The 25194-nt window shown below is 58.2% G+C and overlaps 1 protein-coding gene across 2 annotated transcripts in view; it reads right to left on the bottom strand.

Annotated features, from left to right (window-relative positions):
- Window positions 1-25194, bottom strand: part of CASZ1 (castor zinc finger 1) — a 122001-nt gene that overhangs the window by 39346 nt on the left and 57461 nt on the right. Inside the window, exons 1-2 of one of the 2 annotated variants that reach the window (XM_034955192.3) lie at window positions 15960-16129; window positions 15537-15575 (exon numbers count right to left, since the gene is read on the bottom strand). In XM_034955192.3, coding sequence (XP_034811083.3) covers window positions 15537-15575; window positions 15960-16008 — 88 coding nt within the window. In that variant the 5' untranslated portion in view covers window positions 16009-16129. Of the gene's footprint in view, window positions 1-15536; window positions 15576-15959; window positions 16130-25194 lie in introns of those variants that run through there. The other variant, XM_034955196.3, reaches the window with a different exon arrangement.

Genomic DNA, 25194 nt, shown 5'->3' with positions numbered 1-25194 from the left:
AATTACAATCACCTCCCTAATCCTATATTCCCTAAACCCTAAAGCTGGTTACAGTGTGAGGGAGAGGCAGCAGGTGGGTGGGGGTGGGGGGGTCTGTTCCAGAGGGGGGCAGAGCCCAGGGAGGTGCCCACAGGGCCGGGGCAGCACCGCCCCCGCGAGGGGGCCGAGGCCGGGGCTGAAGATCCCAGTGTCCTCTGAGCCCACCCAGCTCCCCCACCCGCTCACGCACACTCGCTCCCTGGGCCGCGCCGGCTCGCGCAGGGGCCGTCAGGTAAATTAGATCTGAAAGCTGACAATTTCTGACCATATTTCCTTGATTATTTCAAACAAATGCACAGCAGCCGCTGTAAGGAGATTAAAGTGACATAAACGTCCCGAGCGGGAGGGGGGAGGGCAGAGGATTCAGGTCACCCCCATCCGTCCCCCGCCTGACAGACGCTATATCGCTATCCAATCCAATAAAAAATCCCCCCCTTTTGCTTTAATTAATTTTACAGCTAGCTTGCTTAATTACTTTCAATCAAAATCCTCCTGCCATCGCAAAATTAGAGATGGTTGAGCTCCATTAGCCTAAATTCTTCATTTCCATATAGAAAAGAGGCTGTCTGCAGAGCCAGCCTGGGCCCCTGGCAGGACAGACGCCCGTCTGCCCGCCTGCTGCGAGCCAGCCCACCCCTGGCTTCCGCTCTCTGGCTATCTCTGGCCTATGCGTGTCCCCTCACTCTCCTCCATCACTGCTCCCTGGGCCATGAAGAGCTGAGGTTCAGGAGGGGTACCCGCTGCCCCGACTTCCCAGGATTCACGAGGGGACTGCAGGGCTGGCACAGAGCTCTCCACCAGGGCCTGCTGCTTTTGACGAAAGCATAGGCTGATCCTGGGAGCCTGCTGCCCTGCCAAAGGGCCCCTGCTGCCTCCAGGACAGAGCCTAGTCCCAAACTTGAGGCAGACAGGTCTCCTGGGCCATCTGCACCACCTGCCCCAGGAAGGGGTCCCTCTCCCAGCAAGCGGAAACACTCCCAACCCCGGACTTAGGCCCCTGTCAGAATAGACCCCTGGAGCCAACGCCACCCAGGGCTCCCTCTGCCGATTCCGGGCTGGAGTCATTGTTCACCATCAGGATGACTCGGGCCAGCTGTCTCGATGGTGCTACCAAGCAATGTAGCAGCCCCCACATACTCTGGCATTCTCCTAGGGCCCCCCGCGGGCCCCTCCTCCCCATATCATAGTCCTGGTTCCCAGCCTGCAACAGCTGCACCTCCACCCCCAGCCTGGGTCGAGTGGGTGGCGGGTCTGGGCTCTGTCCACATCCTGTGCCTGCACGGGCACCCTTCTCCTCCCCTCCACCTGCCTCATCTTCACAGTCCCCAACCCCAACTCTGGAAGCTCCACTTCAGGTTTTCCATACTACAACCCCGAGTGTCACCACAGGGTCCGGCCCAACCTGGGCTCCAGCTGATTAAGGATCTGCAACAGGATGTAGGGATTACAGTAAAACCTGGCTCCGGATCTGCAGGGGCAGCAGGCCAAGTCCCAGCCCTGGGACTCCCCTCCCCTACCCTTCCAGCATCCCTACCCATTCCCCGTCCCAAACCCAGCTGCCAAGTGAGGGAGGAAGGCTGAGCCCCTTGGCCCTTAGGGGACTCCTGGCTGGACTCTAGGGGGTCTGAACTGACAAGGGGTGGCATTAAGGAGCCCAGGCCAGCTCCTGCAGAAAGGCTGGGGTGGGGCAGGCTGGGGAAGGGGAGTGATGGCTTTATGCCGCCTGGCTTCCTTCTCAGGGAACCAATGTGAAGGTGGGGTGTCCTGGGCCTGACCTCTGGGCAAAGGCTGAGTAAGCAGGGAAGGAAGTACCCTAAAGGCCAGGAGAGCCCCTTCCAGGCAGAAGGCCTTACGATGCTGCCGGATGGCTCCGGCTGGATGGCACGGGGCGGGGGGGGGGGGGGGGGGCGGCGGTGGAGGGGAGGGGGGTGCGAGGCCGGCTCTGGGGGTGGAGGAAGGAGCTGAACTTGGACCTCCAGGGCCTGTCTTCTGGACACCAGGGACCCACAGGTCAGTCTGCAGGCTCCTCATTAGTCCTGCTCTAAAGATGAACTCAAATCCTCTCCTCCTGGCTTGGTTGAGTTTCTCAAATATATCCTGAGCAGCTACTGGCACTGCCCCCTCTGCCCTAGGGATCCTGGGAGGATGGCTTTGGGTCTCAGGGGGTGCAGTGTTGCACGCTCCAGCATTACTGTTTCACACTCCAGAGCACAAAGGGTAGGGCAACTTTGGGCTGGAGGAGGGCGTCCAAGAGGCCACACCCCGGCTGGGCCCTGAGGTCAGCGGGTGGAGAAGGTGAAGGGGCAGGCGGGCAGACGGACTTGCTGCTGAGCCCAGCTGGGCCCTCTCCAGTTCCTCCATGCAGGTCTGAAGCCTCCGTCCCACACCACTACCAATGAGTCACCAGCAACAGGGACTAGGAAGCGGGAAAGCAGACGCAGCCCCAGTCTTTGGGGACACACACTGACTTCCCGGGTGTTCCCCCTCCCACTGGGGCAGGGCTGGGGCCTCACCCCCATCTTTCTTTCTTTCTTTCTTTTTTTTGGAGACAGGGTCTTACTCTGTCGCCCAGGCTGGAGTGCAGTGGCACAATCTCGGCTCACTGCAACCTCCACCTCCTGGATTCAAGCGATTCTCCTGCCTCAGCCTCCCAAGTCGCTGGGATTACAGGCGCCTGCCACCACACTTGGCTACTTTTTGAATTTTTAGTAGAGACGGGGTTTCGCCATGTTGGCCCGGCTGGTTTCGAACTTCCAGCCTCAAGTGATCTGCCCGCCTTGGCCTCCCAAAGTGCTGGGATTATAGGCAGGAGCCACCGTGCCTGACCTTTTTTTTTTTTTCCTTGAAGTCTTTTATCCATTACCCTCATCCCCATCCTCACCCTGACCTCCATGCCTGGCCCAGGTGGGTCGGGATGGTGGAAGGGTGGACAGAAGAGCATGTACGGGGTCAGTTACTCAGAGATCAAAGGGCACAGCCCAGACCCTACTCCACCCGCCAGCCAGCCCATGTGAGGCAGCGCCCACCTCTCCCTGCCAGGCCCTCAGCACGCTGCCCCCTCAGCGGCAGAAACTGCTCCTTCACCTCAGAGCCCGGCCACCCCTCCTCCTACACAGCCTTCATGGGTCCCAGCTGACACTTCACTTTCTCTGGGCAGCCTCCCGGGACTGTCCTCTCCCTCTGTCCTCACTGCACCCTGTCCTAGTCTTAGCACTTTCATAGTAACTTGTTTAATTAGCCCTCTGCCTCACCAGACTGCAAGATCCCTGGGACGAGACCACTGTTTCAGCGCAGTGTCTGGCCCAACAAATATTGACTGAGTGAATGCAGAAAACCCAGTGCTTCTGGAGCTCGTTAGGGTGGCGCTGGGCCCCAGGGACGTGGCCTGGCTTCTGGACTGACCGCCTCGGGGCTCCAGGAACCTTTCCTGGAGGGGTGGGGTGGGGACTCCCTGGGTGGGACTGAGCTGAAGCCCCTTCTCTTGGGTCTCTTGCCCTCTTGAGCCCCAGGCTCACCTCCAAACGCCCTTCACAGGGCTCTACCCAGAGAACAAAAGAGGACCCAGTTGTTCGAACATTTCTCGGCGAGAGGAACAACTGTTGCTGGCCAGTCCCTTTCTGAATAAATCCTGCAACTGTTTGCAGTGAAGTGCGACTCTCTCCCTCCACCTCCTGTCCCTGTCCCAAAAGGAGAAAAGGGGATTGAAAAAAAGATGGGGGAAAATCCCATACTAAGCCCCACCATCTCCCTACATCCACTTTCAAGTTTGTCTGAAAATGTTATACACACAACACACAGGGACAGCCACCTGCTGTCCCAGACAACTGGGACAGCCGCAGCTAAGGGTGAGGCTGTGAGATCAGGACCCAAAAACAGGAGGTGAGACAGTGAAGGCTGGAGGGAAGTGGGGGGTGCCGGGACGGGGAGAAGGGGCAACGGGAAATATCACCGTGAAGTGGGAGAGGCAGAGGGCAGGGTTGTACTCAGCCCTGCAGAGGCAGAGGGAGGAGGGTCTGTGGATCAAGGGCCCCGGAAGACTCCTGGGGGCCCGGCGGAATCCGGGAGGCAGGAGCTTCCAGTGGGGCAGTGGATACCGAGAGGGGAAGTAAAGGAGGGAGAGAAGTTGAGTGGGGAAGAGGGAGCGAGGTCTATTAAAAACCTCTCAGTGCATAACACAAAATGTCAGGGTTTATAGCTTCATTCTTGGCTTTGCCGGGACTGAGAACCCTGAACAGAAATGTCACCGCTTGTCATGTTTAATCACCTGCTGTTTGTTAACACCTTCCCTGCAAGGAGCCTGTCTCAATCTGCCCCTGGGCCCCCCAGGGACCCGGAAATAGAAAACATCTCCGTCTCCTTCTCTGGGCTCTTGGCCCTGCCTAGGGGCTCTTCAGCTCCATCTGAAGGCCTCCCGAGGAGCCCCAAAGTGATCCTTCCTATCAGGGAGGCCAGGGAAAGGAACCCCATATGGCCCTTGGAGGCGTGGTGCCATCTGTGGCCCTGCGTGGTGCGCTTGGTGTGGCTGGGCCGGGGCCTGTCATCCCCCTGCTTCTTGTGCCTGGCTCTCCAGGCCTGCCTGTCCATTCTAGCTATTCCACTCGGTCCTCTAACCCTGTGGGTACGCGAAGATAAATAAAGGAGAGCCCGCTCTGATCTCTGCAGTCTGGAAGTCACCAATCTGTCTGCTTAAACAGCAACGGTCACATAACATCTAACAACCAAAGCCACCATCCTTCCAGTTACAATCGGATCACACCATCTGGGGTTCTGGCTTGGCTCTCTGAGCGTGCTTTCCTGGGTTGTTTAGACTAGGAATTCTCAGCCCTACTGCCCCACGTTCCTTCCTCTGGGTTAGGGGTAGGTGTGGGGGAAGGGCAGCACAAATCTTCCCCACCTCCTAAAGCACAGTGTGGTCTACACTGGGAAAGAAGCCGGTTCACTCTCAGATTACAACCAAGCAAAGACCTGGGCAAACTCAATACAGCCCCCAGCCTAAAACCCCACCTGGGACAGCTGCCTGCAAAGCAGTGAGTTTATCACGTGGAGTTCCCAAGGCAGCCCCATCACCTCTAGTAGCAAAGAAAGCCAGTGGAGACACCCACCGCAGAGCTGAACTGAAAATGGTCTCCCAGTGAACCGGGGGGCAAGGTCCCCATCTTCCCTTCCAGCAAGTCTCTGCTTACACAGAAACATATCCAGCAAACATGCATCGTGAACCTGTCTCCTAGGAGAATGCCCGTTCGGTTAGACATGCTTCCTGAAGGGCTCTGCGTCCAGTCCTTTCACTTCCATTTCACCACAGAGACAAGTCGGAGTGCGTTCCACCCACCTGCAACCCTCCCCTGCGGACAGACGGGAGCACTCGTTTCTGCAAAGATGGGCACTCCGGGATGCCTCTAGAAAAGGAGGCTTTCCCCCAGAAGCTCAAAATGCATCTGCATCAACAACTACATTTTATCTTGCATCCCTGCAGCCCAGGGATGTGTTTGCAGACTACAGGTGGGGTACACATTGGGGCCAGAGATGTTTGGGGACGTGGGCCAGGCTGCACGGTAGATACCTAGGGCTGGAGGCCTGTGTGTCCTCACTCAGTGCTGCCATTTGGAACAGTGCTCAGGGGCGCCCCGCACCAAGTCCTCTGACATTTAGCATTTGGGAACAAACCCAGCAGTATCTCCGGGCCTCCAGCTTCCCCACTTAGGAAATGGGACAGCTCCTTGTCTTCCTCCAAGGGAACTGATGAGGAGAGATGATATGTTAGGTGTGGCTCTCTCGGAAGGAAGGCGCTGATAAACTTACGGTGGTGGGGGAGTGAGGGGCTTGGGGGTGGGGGTTGCCTTGTCCGCATCCTCTCCAGAAGCCCCGTCTGGACTGTGATATGTTGGGGGGAGAAGGCTCAGTGTTAAAGGGGTGGGATCACAGCTGCAAGCCCTTTTCTAGGCCGGGTCAAGCTTCCAAGCAGTGCCCTGCGATGCCTTGGAGGGGGCGGGGAGCAGGGGACACGAGCATGCCTGCCCCAGCACGCGCGCCTAGTGGAACGCAGCGGCCTGGAAGCAAGTTTCGGTAGCGCAAGGGGGTTTAAGTGGAGCCAGCTGCAAGTTCTCCTCCTGAACAGAGACATGGTCCATTCAGGAGGTGCCTGGGCTCTCCAGGACCCTGAGGGTGGGACCATGTCAAGTAGCCCATCCTCCTGCCTCCAAACAGGGCTGACTAAGCCTCCCAGTTTGCCCAGGACTGAGGGGGTTCACACACATGGGTCTTTGCAGTTCTGGGCAAACTGGGGTGGTTGGTCATCCTATCGCGAGACACCACGATGCTGACCACACAGTCTAAGAGCTGGGAACTCGGCCTGGAGTCTAACTCGCATCTGCTCCTGGGGGCCCACACTCTTGGGTGTCAGAAATTCTCTCTTTCCTGGGTGAACTGATGACACAGGGCCTCTCATGCCCGTGGAGGCCAGACCTGAGCCTCTCCCATCTGTAGGTTTTGAAAAGCTGGTTCCCATCACTGAGAGGGACGCTGAGCACACATGGAATGTGTCCTCCCAACTCAGCTGCCCACGGGGGAGCCCAAGAGGAACCCCCAGTGTGGGACCTGGACCAAAGGTCGGGAGCCTCCTGGAATGGAGCTGTCTTGCCTGAAACCCTTGCGTTTATCAGATGAGCATGGCCTCCCTGCCAGGCCCCCTGGTATAATCCTTTCATTAATTTACTATTACATGGGAAATTACTCCTTACCCAGGAATATAAGTTTTCATCTTATTTTAAGTTAGATTCTTAAAGCAATTACCAAGGCATCTGGCGATGACTTCACCACTGCGGCCGGGCCCTGCAGGGGAGAAGGGCGGCCCTGAAGCTGCACAGGCCCTAGAGGGGAGTCTGGGGAGAACTGGGAGGGAAGTGGGGGTCACACTGTCATCTCTGATATTTGCCGTTTATGGAAAAACTCCTTTCCAGTGCCACCTGCCCCATGAACCCGCTGGTGACAGTTGCTGAAAAACCTCGGCAGCTGGGGCCTCGGTAGCGTGTTCTATTTTTAATTGTTTGATCGGAATATTCACTCATCTAGGCCCATTCCCAAGACGCATTTCCCAGCCAAAGGGTTCCCCCATTTCCCACACCTTCCTCCCTCTCTCTCTCATCAGAAATCAACTTTGAAATTAATAATCAGAGACACAGACCTGGGTGAGTTTGTCAGGGAGCATGGCACTGGAGAGAAGGGAGGCTCCTCCCCAACCCGGGAGCCCTCAGAGTGGCCTGCGCTGTTTTCTCTCTGAGCCACTGATCCTCGGCCCCCGGGCACGAAGCTGGCCCCGCATGGCCTGGCATTGCCACGCCTGCCTGAGCCCCACCCTTCCTGGCAACAGGAAGACCCCAGCCTCCCCCTGTCCACTCCAGTCAGCCCACTGCCTCTGCTTATTCAAAAACCTCGAGGGCAGGGCAGAGGGGCTGGGGATACCCAGGAAGCTCCTGGGAAGGACAGGGAGGGGACGCTGGGAGAGAGGCACGTGCCCCTGGACTCAGAGGAGCCGGAAAGAGGCTGACTTTCATTTCAGCTTCCATTTACCAGAGGAAGGGAGCCCACAGGGGCAGCTGCTGGCCTGTCCCCCAGCCAGCAAGTCACACAAACCAGCTCCAGCTGGTGTCACTGGGGCCTGAGGTAGACCATGCTGCTGGGAAGAGGCTGCTGGGGCCAACCTGACCCCGTGGCCCCCACCTGACCCCTTCCCAGGAAGGGCCCCCCACCCAGCACGGGGGCCCGTGGGCGCCTGGCCGTCCTCTCCTCTCCTTACATGCCCTTGGCCGCACCACTGTACTCTTCCCTCTCAAGGTCACAGGGCCGTCCACACCAGGAATATTTACTCACTGGACTGGCCCTGTTAGCAGCACTCACCACAAATATGCTTTCTGATAAAGTTGGCAGAAAAAAAATTCTAGAGCTCAAACCAATGTCAGAAATCATCCCCCGCCCCTACCAAGGGAGCACGAGGTGGGGCCTGGAAACAGGTCACACACCAACTATGGGGCAGCCCTGGGGGGGCTTGTATCACGCCCCCTCTCACCTTTCTCCTTCCTGTTTTACCTGGGACAGCCTGTTGCCCAGGGGACCAAGGGCTGGGGACAGTTCTAAGCCGAGGACTGGGTCTTGGGGACACTCGGGCCTCTGGAGGACAAAGCGGGTAGGGTGTCACCTGGGCTTCCCCCCAGGCCGTCTCAGCTCACTGCGCCCCTCCCCGCCACCCTCTCTTGGTGCACAGGGGCTCTGCATGTTTTTATTACCTGTTTGACTCACCGCCTTATTGCTTCTCCCCTTAATGGGGCCGTAACCGTGGAAACGAGGAATAAACGGCCACCAGAAAATGAGATGATTAAACAGGTCACCCTGGCAAACAAACTCAGCCAAGGAACCTCTGGGGGTGGGGACGCTAGGCTGCCCCTCCCCCACCCGTGGCCAGAAGGCCTGGACCAGGTCCTGACCACACTGCCCCGCACCTAAAAGGATGGGGGCAGATGCCGTGGGGCGCCCCCTGCCGGGCAGTGGAGAGCCGGGTCACCCTTTTGCAAGGCAGCCCCTGGCTTCCTGTGGCCTTGGGTTCCCAGGCTGAAGGGGTGACAGACAGGGAGGCACTGGGCTAGAGGGCGGTGAGGATCACAGCTGCAGGGAAGAGGCACTTCCCGGTGACAAAACTTCCAGGAGTCTCTCCCAACAGGCCTCTGGGACGCCTCCTGCTCTCCCACTGCACTAGGGTCCCCCCATCTAAATCTCTGCCCGGCTCCTCCAGTCCCCCATTCTCACACAGCGCAGTCCCTCCCAAGGCCCCCTTAGTTCACCGAAAGAGCCCCATAAGAAAAGGCCAGGCGACCTTTGGGAACACCTGGTCTCTGGAAACACAAAATGTGTCCGTTTCCCAGCTCCTGCCTTCTCCTCCAAAGCCAGGCAGTGCCCCAGCCTCAGCCAGGTGGCATCAAGAGACAGCCCTCTTGGCTTTAGGAAGGGTGTCAGCAGGTGAGTGATTACAGCACCAGCAGGGCCCAGAAGGGCCAGAGGAGACCCCAGAGTCAGGCCTGTGGGACATTCTAAGAGCAGATGCCCCGGCCAGGAGTGGCCCACATACCACGCCCGGGGCAGAGGCCTGAAGCCCTGGCGCCTGGCTGGCCCTCAGTATGGGTGTATCCCTGTCTTTCTGGCCTCACTCCCTGCCCTGGGTTTGTCTAGCTGGAGGGATCCCGGAAGCGGGGAAGAGAATGAGAGGGCAGACATGCAGTGGTGAGGTCTGCTCAGGAGGAGAGAGAAAGGGGAGAGGGAGATGGGCAAGGGAGGAAGTGGAGAAGGGCCCAGATCACCCTCTGGCTGCAGCCATCCTGTCCCCACTGGGCAGCAGACTGACGTCCCAGTCCCAGGCCATGGTCATGGTTAGGAGTTACTGTGGGTCCCATTCAACCATCACACTCCTGTCTTTATCCTTAGGGCTCCCCTGCCCCTTTCACGTCATCCCAAATCCCAGCCTCGCTCCTTCCTGTAAACCAGGCTCTAGAAAGCTCTCAAGGAGCTAAAACCCAGGTCCCAAGGGAATTGGCCAACATTTCCTGCCTTCCTCCTTCTGCCCCCACTAAGAAGCCGGGGAGGCACTTGGGGAAGAGGCACATCAATCAATCAGTTCCACCAGCACTTACAGCAGGAAGGCGTGAGCCCCGGCTCGTACCAGGCCCGGGGAGGAGGTGGCAGTATACCAGCTACCATCTAATGGTCACCATTAGGAGCAGCCGTGGCAGAGGAAAACAAGGGCCCTGGCCTCCTGGGGATCAGGGCACATGAGTCCGAGTGCTGGGTCCTGGCACAGCAACGTCACAGGTCTACCCAGAGCCCCAGAACAGCAGGCTCGCAGCCAGCAGCTTCTCTATCTTTTTCCAGGGCCAACGGGGTGTGAGGCTGGAAAGGTTGCATGGGGCAAGAAAGGTAGCAGGGAGGGCCCGGCTTTAGGGAGCTGGGTGGCCTGGATGAAAAAGACAGAAAAACGTGGTTGCAAAATGGGAAGCAAGAGTTCTGCTCTTGGAGGGAGAGGGAGGACAAGGCGCAGAGAGAAGGGGCTGGCTAGGAGTCTAGAAAGCATGGTGGCGGAGGGAGGTCCCTTAGGGCCACTCTTTCACAAAGCTGCATGGTCCCTGGCCCCTGGCTCCTTGGCCTGGTGGGACAGCAGACCGCTCCTCTCCCTCCACTAGGCAGACGCTGCCAACACAGGGGCCCGGGCAGTCCTCATTTCCGTCCCTCTTGCTGCAGGAGAGCCTCCCATGCTTCCTGGGTTTCAGGCCTCGCCTCCCACATGGGTGTCTTAGATCCCGCTGAGTCGAGGGTGTCAGGGTGCTGTTCTGTGGCCAGGCAGCCAGAGGGGTGTGCGCTAGACCACCAAGCTGCTGCCCTGCACAGGTGGTCCCAGCGAGGCTGCCCCTCCTCTTTTGCACACTGGGGCTGCCCGCCCTCCTCCTGCTCCCAGCTTCTCCCTACTCATTGTACCCTGGCCCAGCTACCCCAGAACAGCTGCTGCTTGCCGTGGGGACCCACGGGTGGTAATTACTACAGTGCAACTTCCTTCCCCCTCTGAAGATGAGGAGGAGAAGGAGGAAAAGGAGGAAGAGGTGGTAGCAGCGGCCAGGGAGGTCAGGGTTTAAACATCAGCTCAGGGAAGGCCGCGTTAGAAGGTGAGCCTTGGGGCCTGGGGGCATGGGGGGTGGGCCAGGTGGAGAAATGGCTGAGCCCTGGAAAAGTGTTGGGCCAGCCGTTCTAGAGGAGGCTGATGGAGGCTGGGGCTGCACCACTGACCTGGCAGGACCCAGGAAGAAGAGGAGTTGGGGCCAAGAGCCTTTCCAAGCCCCACTCAATCCCCTGTTCAGGCAGCGGGCACGGCCTTGAGCCAGGGCAGCCACTTTCATGAGGAGATGCCGCTGCATGGCTTAGCCCTCCAAAGGTGCCTGCATTTATTTTATTTTTCCATCATAAAAACCCAAGCTGCAGCTCAGCCAGATTCTGGGGCTGTGGGGGCTGGGGGAACACCAGTAGTACCGACAAGGCCAGTAGAGAGGTCTGAGTAACACCCACATTCAGTACCTTTCTTGGAGAGGAGAGTGAATGGGTTCTCCTCGCTGGTCCCTACCAGGGAAAAAGGGCCAGGGGTGGGGTCTCTCTAGGGAGCCTTTCGGACCTGCCCTTCTGCCTCTGCCTCTTGTTGGGGAGGAAAGGCTATGCTAGGCCTTTTAGCCTCAGTTTCCTCTGACGTCTTGCAACTAGAACCAGGGCTGGTTCAAAGGGTCACTTCACAGCCCAGAGCTGCCTGTCTCCAATGCTTTCCACCAAAGAAAAGGTCCAAATAATGTGCTCCTCACCTCGTCCACTCACCCCCTACTCCCACCCGCCAGGACTGCCCCACTGAACAAAATCAAGTTGGGAGTCAGACAGCTGAAGATCTTAAAGGTCATCTGATGCTCAAGTCCCTCTAAATGTCACTAACCGGTGCACAGCACAAACCTCTGTTTGAATGGTACCAGGAAACTCATGACTTCCGAGATGGCCCATTCTGTCCCGGGCTCTGACAGCTCCTTTCTGCCAAGATGGCCCCAGAGCACCTACCCCCTGCAGCAGACTGGCAAAACCGGTGCCCAACCTGGCTACAGGGGCTGGCCCCAGCTTAGACTGGTTGAGTGGGTGTATCTGGCCAAGTAAAGGCTGGAGGAAGGAAATTGAGAGCAATCTGCTCTGCCCTAAACCCGGCGTGGAATCTCTTCCTCCAGTACAGCACAGGAACCTTCTCAGTCCCCGGTGCCTGGCAGGTCGAAGGTGTAACCAGAGCTAGTGAGGTTCCTAGAAGCCTCCACACTTGGCAAGGCTCTGGCCTTGACCTGGCAGCTCATGGAAGGTCTGATCTGAAGGTGGTTGACACTCAGGGTAGGGGCCTGAGCAGCACACACTGGGGCTGGGTTGGGGATGCCAAGCTCTTTGCTCTCTCGGCTTAGACACCGTCTAGAAGAAGTCTGCGGCCTACCTCAAGACAGTATGCTCTCAAAGCATGGGGCTACTGAGAATCAGGAAAATGAGCCAGCCTGGCCCAGCTTCTGATCCCACGCTTCCTGGCCTCCCCACAGTTGAGGCCTGGGCTGTCTGCGATGGGGGATCTGCTGGCAATGCAAGGGGGTCCTGGCCTGGAGCCCCAGAAGGAGAAAGAAACCGGCCAGGCTTCCTCCCATTGACCCGCCTCGACGACAGGGCTGCAGCCACAGCGACACATGGGCAGCACTGTCCCTCACTGGCCCCCCCTGCAGTCCGTGGCCATCCCTTTAAAGTTGCCCTCTTGCCTCTTTGGCCCTTGACCTTGTAGAGCCTATCTTGGCTCCTCCGCGCCTTGGACAGCCCCACCCCTTTGTCTCAAGAAGAGAAGGGGCAACTATCATCAGATCCCCACGAGTCAAGGGCGAACGCCTGCTCAGAGCTCCACCCGTGCTTCACCGCCATTTTTACCCTGGCTTCTAGCTGTGTTCAGGGCCTGGGAATCAGCCTGGTGGGACCTAACCCTGGGAGCTTCCCAACTGCAGGATGGATGTACCTGTGTCTGAAAGCTTCCTCCCATCTCCCCTCCCCCCTTCCCGCTCCCTCCCCCAGGGAAATCACTCTAAAAGGGCCTAATGGAACTATGTCCTCCTCTCTTCCTCTCTCCCCTCCCTCCCTCCCTCTCTCTCTTTCCTTTTTTTTTTATTAGCATTTGTGGAATTTATTCCCAAACTCTCCTAATCTTCCGTACACAACCATTTGATTTGCATAACCCAACCCCCTCTCATAAAAACTGGCTGCTAGTTTAATTAAAAAATGTAAATTTGCTGTCATCTCGGGGCCTGGTGAATTAGGACGACATCGGCATTTTTTATTGCTAAAGACGTCCAGATTGATCCAGCCCTTGGCTGAACTATGGTGGGGGAAAGGGGGTCCACATGGCCCCTGAGGGTCCTGAGGTCCTTCTGTCCCCTCCTGAGAAGGCTTGGCTCTCCCACCACTGACTTCCTCATGGCTGAAGGCCTTCAGGACCTAGATGTGTCCGGGGCCGCGGGGATGTTAACCTACGATCAGAGAGGCTTGGTGGGCCCATGATGCCAGCAGCCCTTCGAGGCCTGCGCCCCTGGCCTTGGACTATGTCAGAGAGGCCCTCGGCTGAAGCTGCCCATGCTGCCCCAGAGGAAGGGACCCTCACTTCACCAGCCACGAGCCCCGGCCAGAGACGAGGCCCATGGCCCCAGCTGTATGCCGCGTGCACTATGAAGTTGAGGGAGCTGTTCCCAGCTCCTGAAGATGAGCATGGAGTCAGCCCAGGGACCAGCTCAGAGGGGATCTCAGCGTCCTCATCTGCTTCCCTTTTTTGGTGAAGTGGGGGGAAGATTGCTTTTCTTCTGAAGTTCTGAGATTATAAGTGAAACTTCCAAGTTCAAAGAAGAGACTGAGATGGTATCACCAGATGACTCCTCCAGGAAACAGTCAGAACTCTGCCACCCTGGGCCTCCCCTCTGAGTGGCCAGAGTCCAGGCCTGAGTCCCACTGGGAGTGCTCTACTCCAGCTACAGGAGGAAGCAGCTGACCTCAGGGTCCCTTCTAGCTTCTAGGAAAAGTTTCCAGAGCCTGTCCCTGGAGTGCTGGGAGAAGTCAGTCTCCCTAAGGCCCAGGAGAGAAGCCACAAGAGGCTCTGCCACCTGCCTCCTACCAGGGCTGGGAGGCCCTCGCTCCAGTCAGGAAACCCTAGAGAAGGGCTTTGGAGTACTGTCCCCATGACAGACTTGGAGGGACTGGTTGGTGGATGGCAGGAGGATGGACGCTGGCTCCAGCTGGCACCCAGGTTAGGAGGAGGCCAACCAGAGGGCCTGCCTTCCAGCTCTGCAATGCCTGGGTCCCGTGTGCTGGCCCACAAGCAGAGGCTCTCCTGCCCCAGGTAAGGGGTGGTGCATTGCCACCAGGCCCATCTCTGAGGTCTGCTTCTTGGCTGGGATGGGTGGGGGCCCCATTTCCGAAGAAAGGGGGTGGGGCCTGAGAGGGAGGTGATGAGACACCGACTGGAGGTGGGGGCGGGCAGGTTCTCTGTGGGAGTGGAGGGCAGGGAGGAGCAGGGTGGCAGCCGTGGCCTTAGACACCTTTACCACTTTGCCCAGCAGGGGGTGTCACACCCTTCCTGGGCGCAGAGGTCCCCAGGCCCTCCACGTCAGAGCAGCCAAGATCACACCTGGTGTCACACAGTCCTCAAACTCTGCAAATGACACCTCCCCCCAACAAACACAGGCCCTTCTTCACCGGCCACCGTGCCACCCATCCTCAGCCCCTCAGGGCTGCCTCCGGTCTCTCTGCCCACTCCCCTTTGACCTTGGAAGGTCAGATATCAGCTCATGGGTCCCAAGGGCCGATGCTGTGAACTTGGGCCTATTATAAACAACAACGCTAACAGCCACCAGTATCACCTATCCCATCAATGAACCAGGAGAGTTCAGAGATCAGTCTCAATGAATGATCGGGCTGCTTGTTTCTTTTAAAACATTTAAGAAGACAGCTGCTTTTGTCAACCTAGCACGTGAGGGTCCTGGTCAAAATTTGGTTTCAATAGCCAGGGCCCATGGGAAGCCCGCAAGAGCTGAAGGCAAAAACACTGGAAAGAATTAGATTAAACCCAAGAAAACACCAAAATATCAGGATAAACTGCCCCAGGTGAGCACCAGGCCTCCTGGAGCCCCCGGCCTTGTCCCACAGGAGGCCTCCAAACCCAGATGCCTACTTTGAGTAGTCTGTCTGGTCCATCACCACCCCTAGGGTGGGGGCTAAAGAGGCAGGTGGGAGACAGTCCGGGGCCCCTCACTTTGAACTGATAACAGCCACCTCATCCCACAGATTCTCAGGTGAAAAATACTCATTAGCCATAATAAGCAGCTTGATCATCCGACACAGCCTTGTCCCAAATAAATTAAATTCCTTTACCTTGAGACAGTCGCCCCGAAACCAGACTAACCACCTTTCCCAACAGGACGCTGCTTTCAAAAACTAAACCACCCCCCACTAAAAAAATAAAAACACACACCCCAGAGCCAGACACACAAAGATCTTTGCAGAGAACAAAAAAAAAAAAAAAAAAAAAGGCACACACACAGAAAAAAACACGAAGCCATACAAAAAACACGGAGAACAAAAACCCCACAAAAACCCCCTAAATCCTCTCTCTGGGTGCCCCCCAGCTCCTGCTCCTCTCGGTTCTTTCATAATGACAAGCATCACATTAGTCACAGCCTCTAAGTAAGTGGCAAATAACAACAACAACAGCCTCAGAAGTCGCCGATCCCGAGGCCGGGACGCCGGGAGGCAGCCGCCCGACCCTCCCGGCCCCCACCCGGCCCCGCCGCCACCTCATTGGGCTAAAAATAAGAACTTCCGTAAAAGAAGCGAAAGAAAAGTGAAAGAGCCGCCCCTGCGTTCCCACCGGCCGGTACCTGTTCCAAGATCCATTCTCTTCTCCTTGGTCCCAAACTCTTCGCGGAACGCCACCAGGGGAAGACCGGGAGAGAAGAAACACGGGGTTAGCGTCTCGCGGGACCCCGGCCGCCCGCCCTGCTTGCCCCCCGCCCCGCAGGAGCGGCCCGTCCCGGGCGGGCGCCGAGGCCGCGGCGGAGAAACTTTCTCCTCCGCGCCGCCCGCTTCTCACGCTCGGCCCCGCACGCGCCCGCGGGTCCGCGCCGCCTGAGTTTCTCCAACTAAGGCAGCAACTCCCGGCCGGCGCGGCCCCGGCTTGGGGGCCCTGGCCGGGGGATCCGCGAGGCCCAGGGGCGCCCCCGTCCCGCCGACCGCGCCCCGCGCCCGGGTCGCCGCCCGAGACTGCGGCCCCCGGGCCTCCCCCGCCCGCGCCCGGTACTCACCATAGTCGGAGAGTCGAAAGCCGAATTCACTTAAATAATCAACTTTCATAATACTTAATTAATGCCTAATTGCAACTGATTACTCCCCGAATAACAAGTTGTTTTAAAGCCCTGATGTCATTGCTCCTGCCGGTAACACTCAGGGTAACAGTTTGGCAGGAGGGAGCGGGCGGGCGGGCGCGGCCGGGGGCGCTGCCAGGCGCCGCGGTGATTGGCAGGGCGGCCGCGGCGCCGCCTCCTCGGCCCGGCCCGCGCCGGCCCCGGCAGGTGAAAGAGCAGAGCGCGGCCCCGCCGCCGCCGCCGCCGCCGCCGCCCGGTGCGCCGGCCCGCCGCCCGCTGCCCGCCGCCCGCCGCCCGCCGCCCGCCGCCCGGTGCCGGAGTGAATGGGCTCGCGCTCGCTCGCGCCCCCGCCGCGCGCCCCCGCCGCGCGCGCCCGCGCCGCACTGGCAGGGCGGCCGGCTCCATTGGCTCTGCGATTCCCCAAACCTCTGGCTCCGGGAGGAGGAGGCGGGGACTTGCGCTCAGGGCAGGCGGGAGGGGACCCGGCGCGGGGCGGGGAACGCGGCCCGAGGAAGGCGCCCGCGGGCACGCGCCCACTCTTGCCGGCCGCCGGCGGCCGCGCGCGCGCTCGCATGCTGCCAGCGGCCGCTCGGGCCCCGCGAGCGCGACCGACGGCCGCCGCGCGCGCCTGCCCCACGACCCGCGCGGCCGCGCTAACTTTTCCGCGAGGGCGGGCGCAGGTGTGAGGCGCCGCGGGGCCGCGCCCGCCGGGCCGCGCGCTCCCCTGCTCCCCTGCCCGCTGCCTGCGGGCTCGGGGCTCCTGGGGTAGCACAGGGATTTCGTGTTCCCCTCACAGCACTGGTGGCTTCTGGAGCTGGAGGAACAGGAGGGCGGGGTGAGGCGGGGCAGGGCGCAGTCAGGCCCGCGCACCCCCGCACCCCGCGCGTCCCCGGCCCTGGGCCCCAGGAGCGCCGGCCTGGAACACGCAGTGGGGTTTCCTCGGCGTTGCTTTGGTTTTGCCCTTAAAACGGGTCCAAGTGTCCTCCCAGAGCCTCCCCGGTCTTCCGGTCTTTCTGCCCACTCCTCCCTCAAAGTTGGGCCATCCGCCCCGCAGCCAGACGAATGGAGATCGGCGCCCCACTTCCCCCACAGCCCCCGACCCATGATCCCGGCCATCACTTGCGCTTCCTCCCTGCCTTGTCCCTCTGGCCGCTGCCCTAGGAAGGGCGCTCAGTAGAGCACAGGCACCCTCAACCAGGGAGTCTGAGGCCCATCCCGGCTCCTCCTCCCCTCCCCGCCACCCCCCCGCCCCACGCCGTCTCCAGGCCTGTCCCCTTCAACGTGGAACCTCATTTCCTGCCAGCCCATGGCCAGCCAGGCGCTTTGTGCTCCCCGTGCTCCTCTTTCTTTTCTGCCAGAGAAGGCAGTTTGAGGGTTCTCCCCTCCATGAACCGTGCACCATGGGACATCCCCAGATGTCCCTGCTGCAGCCATATATTTTGAGAGTCCTTAAATGTTGGTGACTTAAGTGACGCATCCGGCCCAGAGGGCCTCAAGGAAAGAGACGGTGGGGTGAGCAGGGCCTTGGGCAGCCTTGCTAAGGAAGGACCTGGTTCTCCGTCCCTTCTTCACCTACCCTGCTGCCCTCCTCGCCTCTCCCAGCGCTCCTCTTTCAGGAGGGGCCACACTGCCTTCAGATGAGGGGAGGGGAGCAGGGCCCAGGCTTCCCTGGTCTTTGGACAGCATCCAGCAACATGGCGCTGGCCTATTTTTGCAATATTTCTATTTTGCAAAGGGAGGGGCCAGGGAGGCCTTGGGGCAAAGACATCAGGGAGTTAACAATCTACTCTTTCTCCTACTTTCCCCTCATTTTTCTCCTTTTTTCCTGCTTGCTCTATAGTTCTAAATGGCCTCTCAGGGAGTTGGGCATCCCTCCCCTACTCCACTGCCCTTCCCACTGCCTTCCTGGCAGTCCCCACTCCTGGCCGTCACACAGCCCCATTGGCTCTGTGGTTCCCCAACCCATCCCTACATAGGAACAGCAGCTGGAGAGGCCTAGAAACCTTACTGAGCTGCCCCTGGCCCCAAAACCCTGAATAAGGGAACAGAACTACCCCAAGTCTAAGCCTGGGAGTATGACTGCCCGTACCGGGCACCCAGCACAGAGGACTGTGTGCCTCTGCTCCCGACATGGGATCTCAGAGAGGGCATCTGTGTCCAGGACCGCTGTGGGGTATACACATGCCTCTGGGTGCTGCTCCCAATGACTCCCCAAAGCAAGGCATCGTAACAAAAGGCTTGCAGCTCTGGCTGGTGACGGCAGGTGATCAATCCCCACCCCAATTCTGAGCCTCTGCTCTCCTATCTGGGCAACTGTGTGTAGGAGGAAGCCTGGAGGCAAGGGATAGAAGAGGTGATTTCTGGGTGCATTTGAAGATGTCTGCAAAGATGGGGAGCTGCTTGCATACGTGACCCACACAGCCACTGGCTGGCTCTGAATGTCTTCCTGGGCTTCAGCTGATAGTGGTCAGAGCCTGACCCATGAGGAAGGTGTGGAGGGGAAAAGGAAAGCATCTTCCCTCCAGCTGCCCAGGCAGGACCACCTGGAATGGCCACCCAGTAACTCGGGGGGTCTCAGGCAGACAAAGGCTAGAGAGGAATGGCGGAAGGGACAGGACTCGAGAGAGCTTGGGGGATGGCAGCCAGCAGTGGAGGGAGGTGTGGGGATGCCTGGAAAGCCTCCACTCTGTCAAGTCCCTGGCCAGGTAGCCACAGGCTGAGTGGGCCCTGCCCAAGAGGAAAAGGCCTTCAGTGGAGGAGCAGCGGTCAGAGAAGCAAGAAACAGGCCAACTCGGAGCACAAGGATTTATGAAGGTCAGAGAAGGCGGCGGAGGCTTCGAGGTTGTGGGGTATGAGTCAGAGGCTGTGTCATGGAGGGGCCCCCAGATTATGCGCCCCCCCCCTTCTCTCTCTTTCTCTCTGAGTGTATCTGCTCATACCAAGAGGAGAGGCATCTTTTGAGGCTATGGCCCATCTTTGCCTTGAGGACACCTGAAACCCCAAAGCCAGGCCACAGTGAGGACCTTCATGCCTGGGACTCAAGGGATGGAAGTCCAATGCCATAATCTCTTCTGATCTTGAGTCCCCGGGCCCAGAGCCTCTAGCTCCTCCTGAGACATCCCACTCACAAGAGAAAAAGAAGTGGAAGGCAACCCAGCGGTTCCCCCCAACCCAGGCTCCCCACATCAGCACCAAGGAAAGCCATCTGCCCTTCCTGTCACACTGCCATCGCTGGTTCCTGTTACCCCCCCGCACCCCCAAGTTGCCCACCTACACTCTCTCCCTCCCGAGCCTGGGGCCTTCTCACTCACCAGCCTGTTTACACACCAGGTATCTCATGCTTTATCTGCTCTCATTTTGAATTTGTAACTTTCACATAAACTTGAACAAAGCTCCTTTTGTTCTTGCACCCCACCCCAGGATCCCAATAAACTGGTTCCATCTGAGGCGACTGGGCCAGGGCACAGAAGCCTTGGCCAAAGGACTGCGTGTGCCTGCGAACAAGCATGTTCGCACCTGCGAGGGAGTCCGTGTGTTTGCGTGTGAGCCCGCTCCGGGGCCGATGGAGGGAGGGTGTCGGGAAAGCTGTGAGCCAGCGAAGTGGACGGGAAGCATGGGGGCCGAGGGAGGGCAGAGCCAAGGCACCACGGCACGGCCATGGGCACGGGAGGTCGTGGGCCACAGACAGGTGGGTGTTGGGGCAGGGGGTCAACAGGATAAGAAGGAAACAAAGGGGAGAAAGGAGCCACAGAGTGGGTGGCGGAGCGAGGGCCGCGCCGAGTGTAAGGCAGACGCAGGGATTGCATTATGGCAGGAGAGGGGCTGGCACAGCCGCACGCTCGGCCCCGTAATCCTGTTAGCCAGCAATCTCCATTCCGAAAGAGCTTCATTTCTTTGTGAATATTTGTAAACTAGATATCTAATGGAAAATTATAGGAAAATTATAGTGAAATTCATGACGGAGAAATCCGATTATCCCTAATTCAATTATGCCATCTTAGCCCACACAGCACATTTCCCATTTTTTTCCCATAAATACCGATGCCAGGGGTCCCGGTAATCAAATAAAATTGAAAATCATCTTCCCATTAAATTCAATTAGCCGCAATTTCTAAAGCCTATCAGAGATTTTAATTACTAAATTATAAAATTCTCCAATGCTAAATTGAAACCAAAAAAATTGCACATCCTTATATTTCAGAGAAAAAAAAAAAGGCCAGCAAAATCCTTGAAAAATGCCCTCTTCTCTGTGGCCGGCTCCGAAGCAGGCTCCCCACCTGGAAGAGGCCCACCATCACTGCCTACTTGTCCAGCTGGGGATGAAGCCAAGGGGCCAAGGAGGGTCCCTGGCAGGGGAGGGCTGAGGGGGACTGGCTTAACAGAGGGGCAAGCCGCACCTCCAACCCCAGCGAGCTCCTCCAAACTGGCCTTCCTCTCGTGGGCTCTCCTGGCTCCTGAGAAGTCCTCAGCTCTGTCTCATACCAGGAAGCCTCTAACTCCCAGTGTCACCTTCTTGGCCCATGAATTGGGCTCAGGCTTAGGTCACAGCTTGGCCTCAGGGCTCTGTGTGGCTCCAGCACAGCGGACCGGACCGGAGGCAGCCAGCTCTTACCCAAGCACTGGCTCTCCAGCCACTCAGCTCCCCCACTGCTCCCCCACCCATGGCCTGGCCTGGGTTGGGGGTGGGAGCAAGATGGAGCCTGGGGTTGGGGGTGGACAGGTATCACACATGGCTCCATGGCCCAGAGGCTGCTTGCTCCAGGGTGTTCTCAGGGGCCCATGAGGCCTGGCAGGGTACCAGCCTTCGGGGAGAATTGCTGGGGATCGACATGGCCCAAATCTGGCTTCTCCCTGCACTTCCAGCTCATCCTCCGTTCTCCTTCCCCTCTCCTGGGAAGTCAACGGCCCTGAACTGGCCAGAAGGAACGCCCTTGTGCCCTGGGAGAGGATCACACTTTCCCCCCATTTCCTTTTAGGGAAGTGCTGGCCACAACCCCAAACAGTAGCCCCTCCTCTTCCCCCAACCCCCACATCCCACTTACCCTGCTCTAAAAGGTGCTCTCAGAGTCAGTAGAGCCTGGGGAGGTGGCATCGGTGGGGGCATAAAGTGACCCAAGGTCTGAAAGCCAAGGTAGGTTGTTGGGTGGGCAGCTGGCAGCCCTGGCAGATCCAGGACAGTCGGCAGAAGTCTTGCCGGCAGCCCAGCACCCAGGGAGCCGGGAGCAGGTTTAATTTGCCAGGCAGCCAGGAGTGCCAGCAGGGGAGGCACCCGCAAACAAAACAAAAACAAAAAAGTTAATTATCTTTGGCTTTTTCTTAATAAATATCCAAACTGGCCCGGCCGGATCCTCCACTTTGGAGGGAGAGAGAAGAAGGAGGAAAAAACCCCAAACCAAAATCCAACAGACTGATTCTCTTGTGTCTCCCTTCCCCTTTGTCTCACCCTTGTAGGTTTCTCTTATCAGAAGCAGCGACGGTTTCACATTAATTTCCCAGTTTTTGTGAGTTCAAGAGTGTGGCCACAAAAACTTTAAAAAAAAGTTTTGGGGTGGAAACGTGGAGTGTGAGAGAAGAGAGAGGTAGGTGGGAAGAAAAAGGTGAGAAGAAACAGAAGAGAAGCAGAGACAGAGAGAGAGAAAGAGAGACAGGCAGAGAGAGAGAGAAACAGAGACAGAGAAAGAGAGAGACAGAGAGAGAGAGAAAGACAGAGAGAGAGAGAAAGAGAGATAGAGAGAGACACACACACACACACACACAGAGAGAGAGAGTATGAAGCAGGGACCTGGGCTAGTTGGGTTGCCCTGTGGGCCTGGCCCAGCCTGTGGCCCCAGCCCGGGCGAGGACCTGTTCAGGAATGTTGGGTTGGCATTTTGTCTCAGTTACAATGATCAGCTGCAGAAGATATGGGATTTCTCATTTTAAGCTCTGAAACCACTTAGGTTTCTCTGGCTACTTCAGTTACCCTGTTGCTGCTGGTTCCTGCTCCAAGCCTCCCTTCTAGGAGCAGGGCTGGGGAGAAGCCAAGGGAGGGGTCCCAGCAGGGGAGGCCCGCTGTCCTTATGGGAGGTGTGAGGTTTTCTATGTGGAGCTGCCAGCGTACCTGGGGAGAAGACACGTGTGCTGCTGCCTGAGTCTAGGTGTTTGGATGGTGTATGTACACGCCTGAGCCTGAACTGTCAGACACACATGATAGGCACATGTGTGTCAGGGGTGGGGTGGGGGTCAGCCAGGACATCAAGAAATCCCTCATGGAGCACCAGCTCTGGAGTCTCAGTACCTGGGTTCACACCGCAGCTCCATCTTCTACAGGCTCTGCTCCCTGAACCCAGGCACTGACCCTCTACCTTCCCAGCATCTTCAGGAAATCATCGTTAGTGGAACCCTAGGTCTGCTGATAGTGGGGGACGGAGAGGGACTGCTAATGAGTACAGGGTTTCTTCCTGGGGGAATGAAAATGTTCTAAAATTAGATAGTGGTGATGATGGTACAACCTTGTGAATATCCTAAAAACCACTGAATTGTACATTTTGAAAAGGTGAATTCTATGGTATATGAATGATATCTCAATAAAGCAGCTATTAAAAAGTGGGGGAAAGACGGGGGATCATATTAGCACTTCCTGAATAGAGTTGTTGTCACACAGCACTCAGCCCGCACACAGTCAGTGCTCAATAAGGATTAGCTGTTAATATGGATCAGTCCAAGGCCTGGGCTGGTGTCCATGGGTGTATACCATTGGTGCTTACAAATATCTACTTGGGCCCCTGATGCCAGGGCCAGCAGGTTGTCAAGGAGCTGAGCTGCCCCAGATGTCTGGTGGGGATCCTGGGCAGCTGCTCCCTGGCAGGGAAGCGGGTACGTGGCCCTCCTCCTGCCTCCCCCCCGGGTCCCTGGAGAGGAGGCTGCCCACCGTGGCAGGCGGGTTCCCGTGCCGCACTCTCCCTGTCTCGCAGACACTCATATTCTCCGTGTGCAGCAGACCGTGAATTCACCTTCATACTAGTTACAGGGTTATTTAGCTTCTCCTGATGCTGACAATCACAAACTTTAATTCGCTGCCTGGCTTCTCCCTGCTGTGCCCTCTGCCCACCCCCAAAATCCTTGGGAGAGGATGGGAAGGACTTAGGTCCAGCCCCCTCTCGCCAAAGCTCGCCCTTCAGAGTGATGGAGTGATGGGAGGAGGGGGGGCGCGGTCAGAAGAAGGAGATAACGGGCAAAGGGCTGGAGGGAGAACAGTGCGGGAGAGAGGAAGTACCACCAGGGCTAATGGGAGCTTCCGTCCTGCTCCTCCAGCCTGACACTAATGTATTCAACCTGACATCCTATCTTGTCGTGAATGAAGACTCGGCCGATCAGGCTGCTGGTTTGAGGGCTGGCAGCCTTGGCCGGGACGGACTGGGGCCAGGGCTCAGGCCTGGGGCTGAGCCCCTAGGACCAGGCAGCTGACGGGGGGCTGGCTTTCCTGCCTCCTGCTGAACTAACAGGTGCTCGTCCAGGAGCCGACCTGAGGGAGCCCATTCCTGCCAGCCTGACAAGCCAGGCCTCAGTTTCTCCACCTCCCCCGGCCCATCCCCCGTTGGGCTGAGCCATCCTGCCTACTGAGGCTTCTCTTGGGCTTCCGGCCCCGCTGCCTGGGCGGCGTCTGTCTTCCTTTGCGGACAGCAGGTGGATCCACTCAGAGCTACTGCCAAACATTAGATGGGAAATAGAGACTCCCAGACGTCCCCTACCAAGCGCTCGAATCACACAATCCTGAGATGAGTGTGGGGACAGGTCCCAACCCAGGTGACACATGCCCACTTCCTTGCCTGCTGGGAGGAGCTGCTGCTGCCTTGCTCCCCGCAGGCCAGCCCTGGCGGGGTCTTCATCACCCTCTTGCCTTGGCTTCAGCAGATCCCCTGCTTTCTGTCTGCCCTATGCACCTGCACCCTTTCCAGGAGCGTGCCCAGCTTCCAGAAGGTCCACAGAGGCCTCCCACTGGCTCAGAGGCCAGTGAAGGTCAGAGATCTCAGACCCCTCCTCTTATCCACCACCTGCCTCCTGAAGTGGCCACCATCATCGTTCCCCAAAGCCTCCTGGGCTAGTGAAGGAGGAAAGATTTGCTCTGAGAAGCATCTGGGTGGAACAGGGAACTCACCCACAAAATCCAAGCCAGCCCCATCAGTCACTTGTTAGAGAGTCCCAAGGGCAGAAGGCCAAGCCAGGAGGAATCACGAAGACCAGAGGCCTGGCAATGACCCGGGCCAGGGAGCTTGGAGAGGGAGATGCGAGGCTGGAGGCAGTGCTGGGAGGAGAGGGAGGCCAAGAACCCCATCGGTGGGTCCAGGTTTGTGTCTGCCTCCTCCCAGCCCCATTCCACTGCCCCACCCCTGCCAGCGGGGGAAGTGGCCACAGTGGCCTGGGCAAGAGAGATGTCAATGGGGCCGATGAGAGAAGGGGCTTGTTGACTGCAAACTGTCCATTATGGGTTAGATTATAAGCATATTGCACAGGGCTCTCTGCACGATGCCGGGGAAATCCAATACGCTGAAAGGTTAATGCAATCAATTAGGGTGACAAGGAAGTAAAGTAAAGCCTTCCGAGTAGATGAAAAGGAGAGAGAGGGAGAGGCAGAGAGAGAGAGAGAGAGAGAGCGCGCCATGGAGTTGTGGGGGTGCTATGGGTGGTGGGAAGGCAAGGAGGAAGAGGAAATGGAGGGATGCAGAGAGGAGGCCTGGAGGGGAAAGAGAGATGGACAAAAGGCCAGGAGCCCTCAAAAAGAGGACAGCAAGAGAGATGGCAGCAGACCTAGCACGAGAGGAGGCCCAGCAGACTCTGCAGCAGACTTCTGGCTGCGGGCGCAGCTCCCGTCTCCTTGCCCACTCCCTTCCAGCCTTTCCTCTCGGGCTTGGAGCCTGAGTCCGACCTTGGCCCACAGCAGTAGAACCGGGCCAGGGCGGCCTTGGTCCCTGGTCCTAGACAGAGCCAGCACCCACTGTGTAACCTCCAGGGCCTTCTCAGCCAGACTGCAGCCTGGTTCCCACCCACCACCTATAGGCCCAGTCTCAGACCTGGACTACCCCCTCAGCCTGCTTGCCCCTCAGCAGCTCCCGATAACGCAGCCTTCACAGCTTCTCCCAGGCACCCCAGCTCCTCCTTGCCACAAGCCTGGGAAGCAGACAGCAGTTTACAAATA

This window comes from Pan paniscus, chromosome 1 (genome assembly GCF_029289425.2).
Source record: "Pan paniscus chromosome 1, NHGRI_mPanPan1-v2.0_pri, whole genome shotgun sequence".
Taxonomy (NCBI): Eukaryota; Metazoa; Chordata; class Mammalia; order Primates; family Hominidae; genus Pan; species Pan paniscus.
Note: the sequence above shows the minus strand (reverse complement) of the source record. Positions and strands in the feature narration are given on the sequence as shown.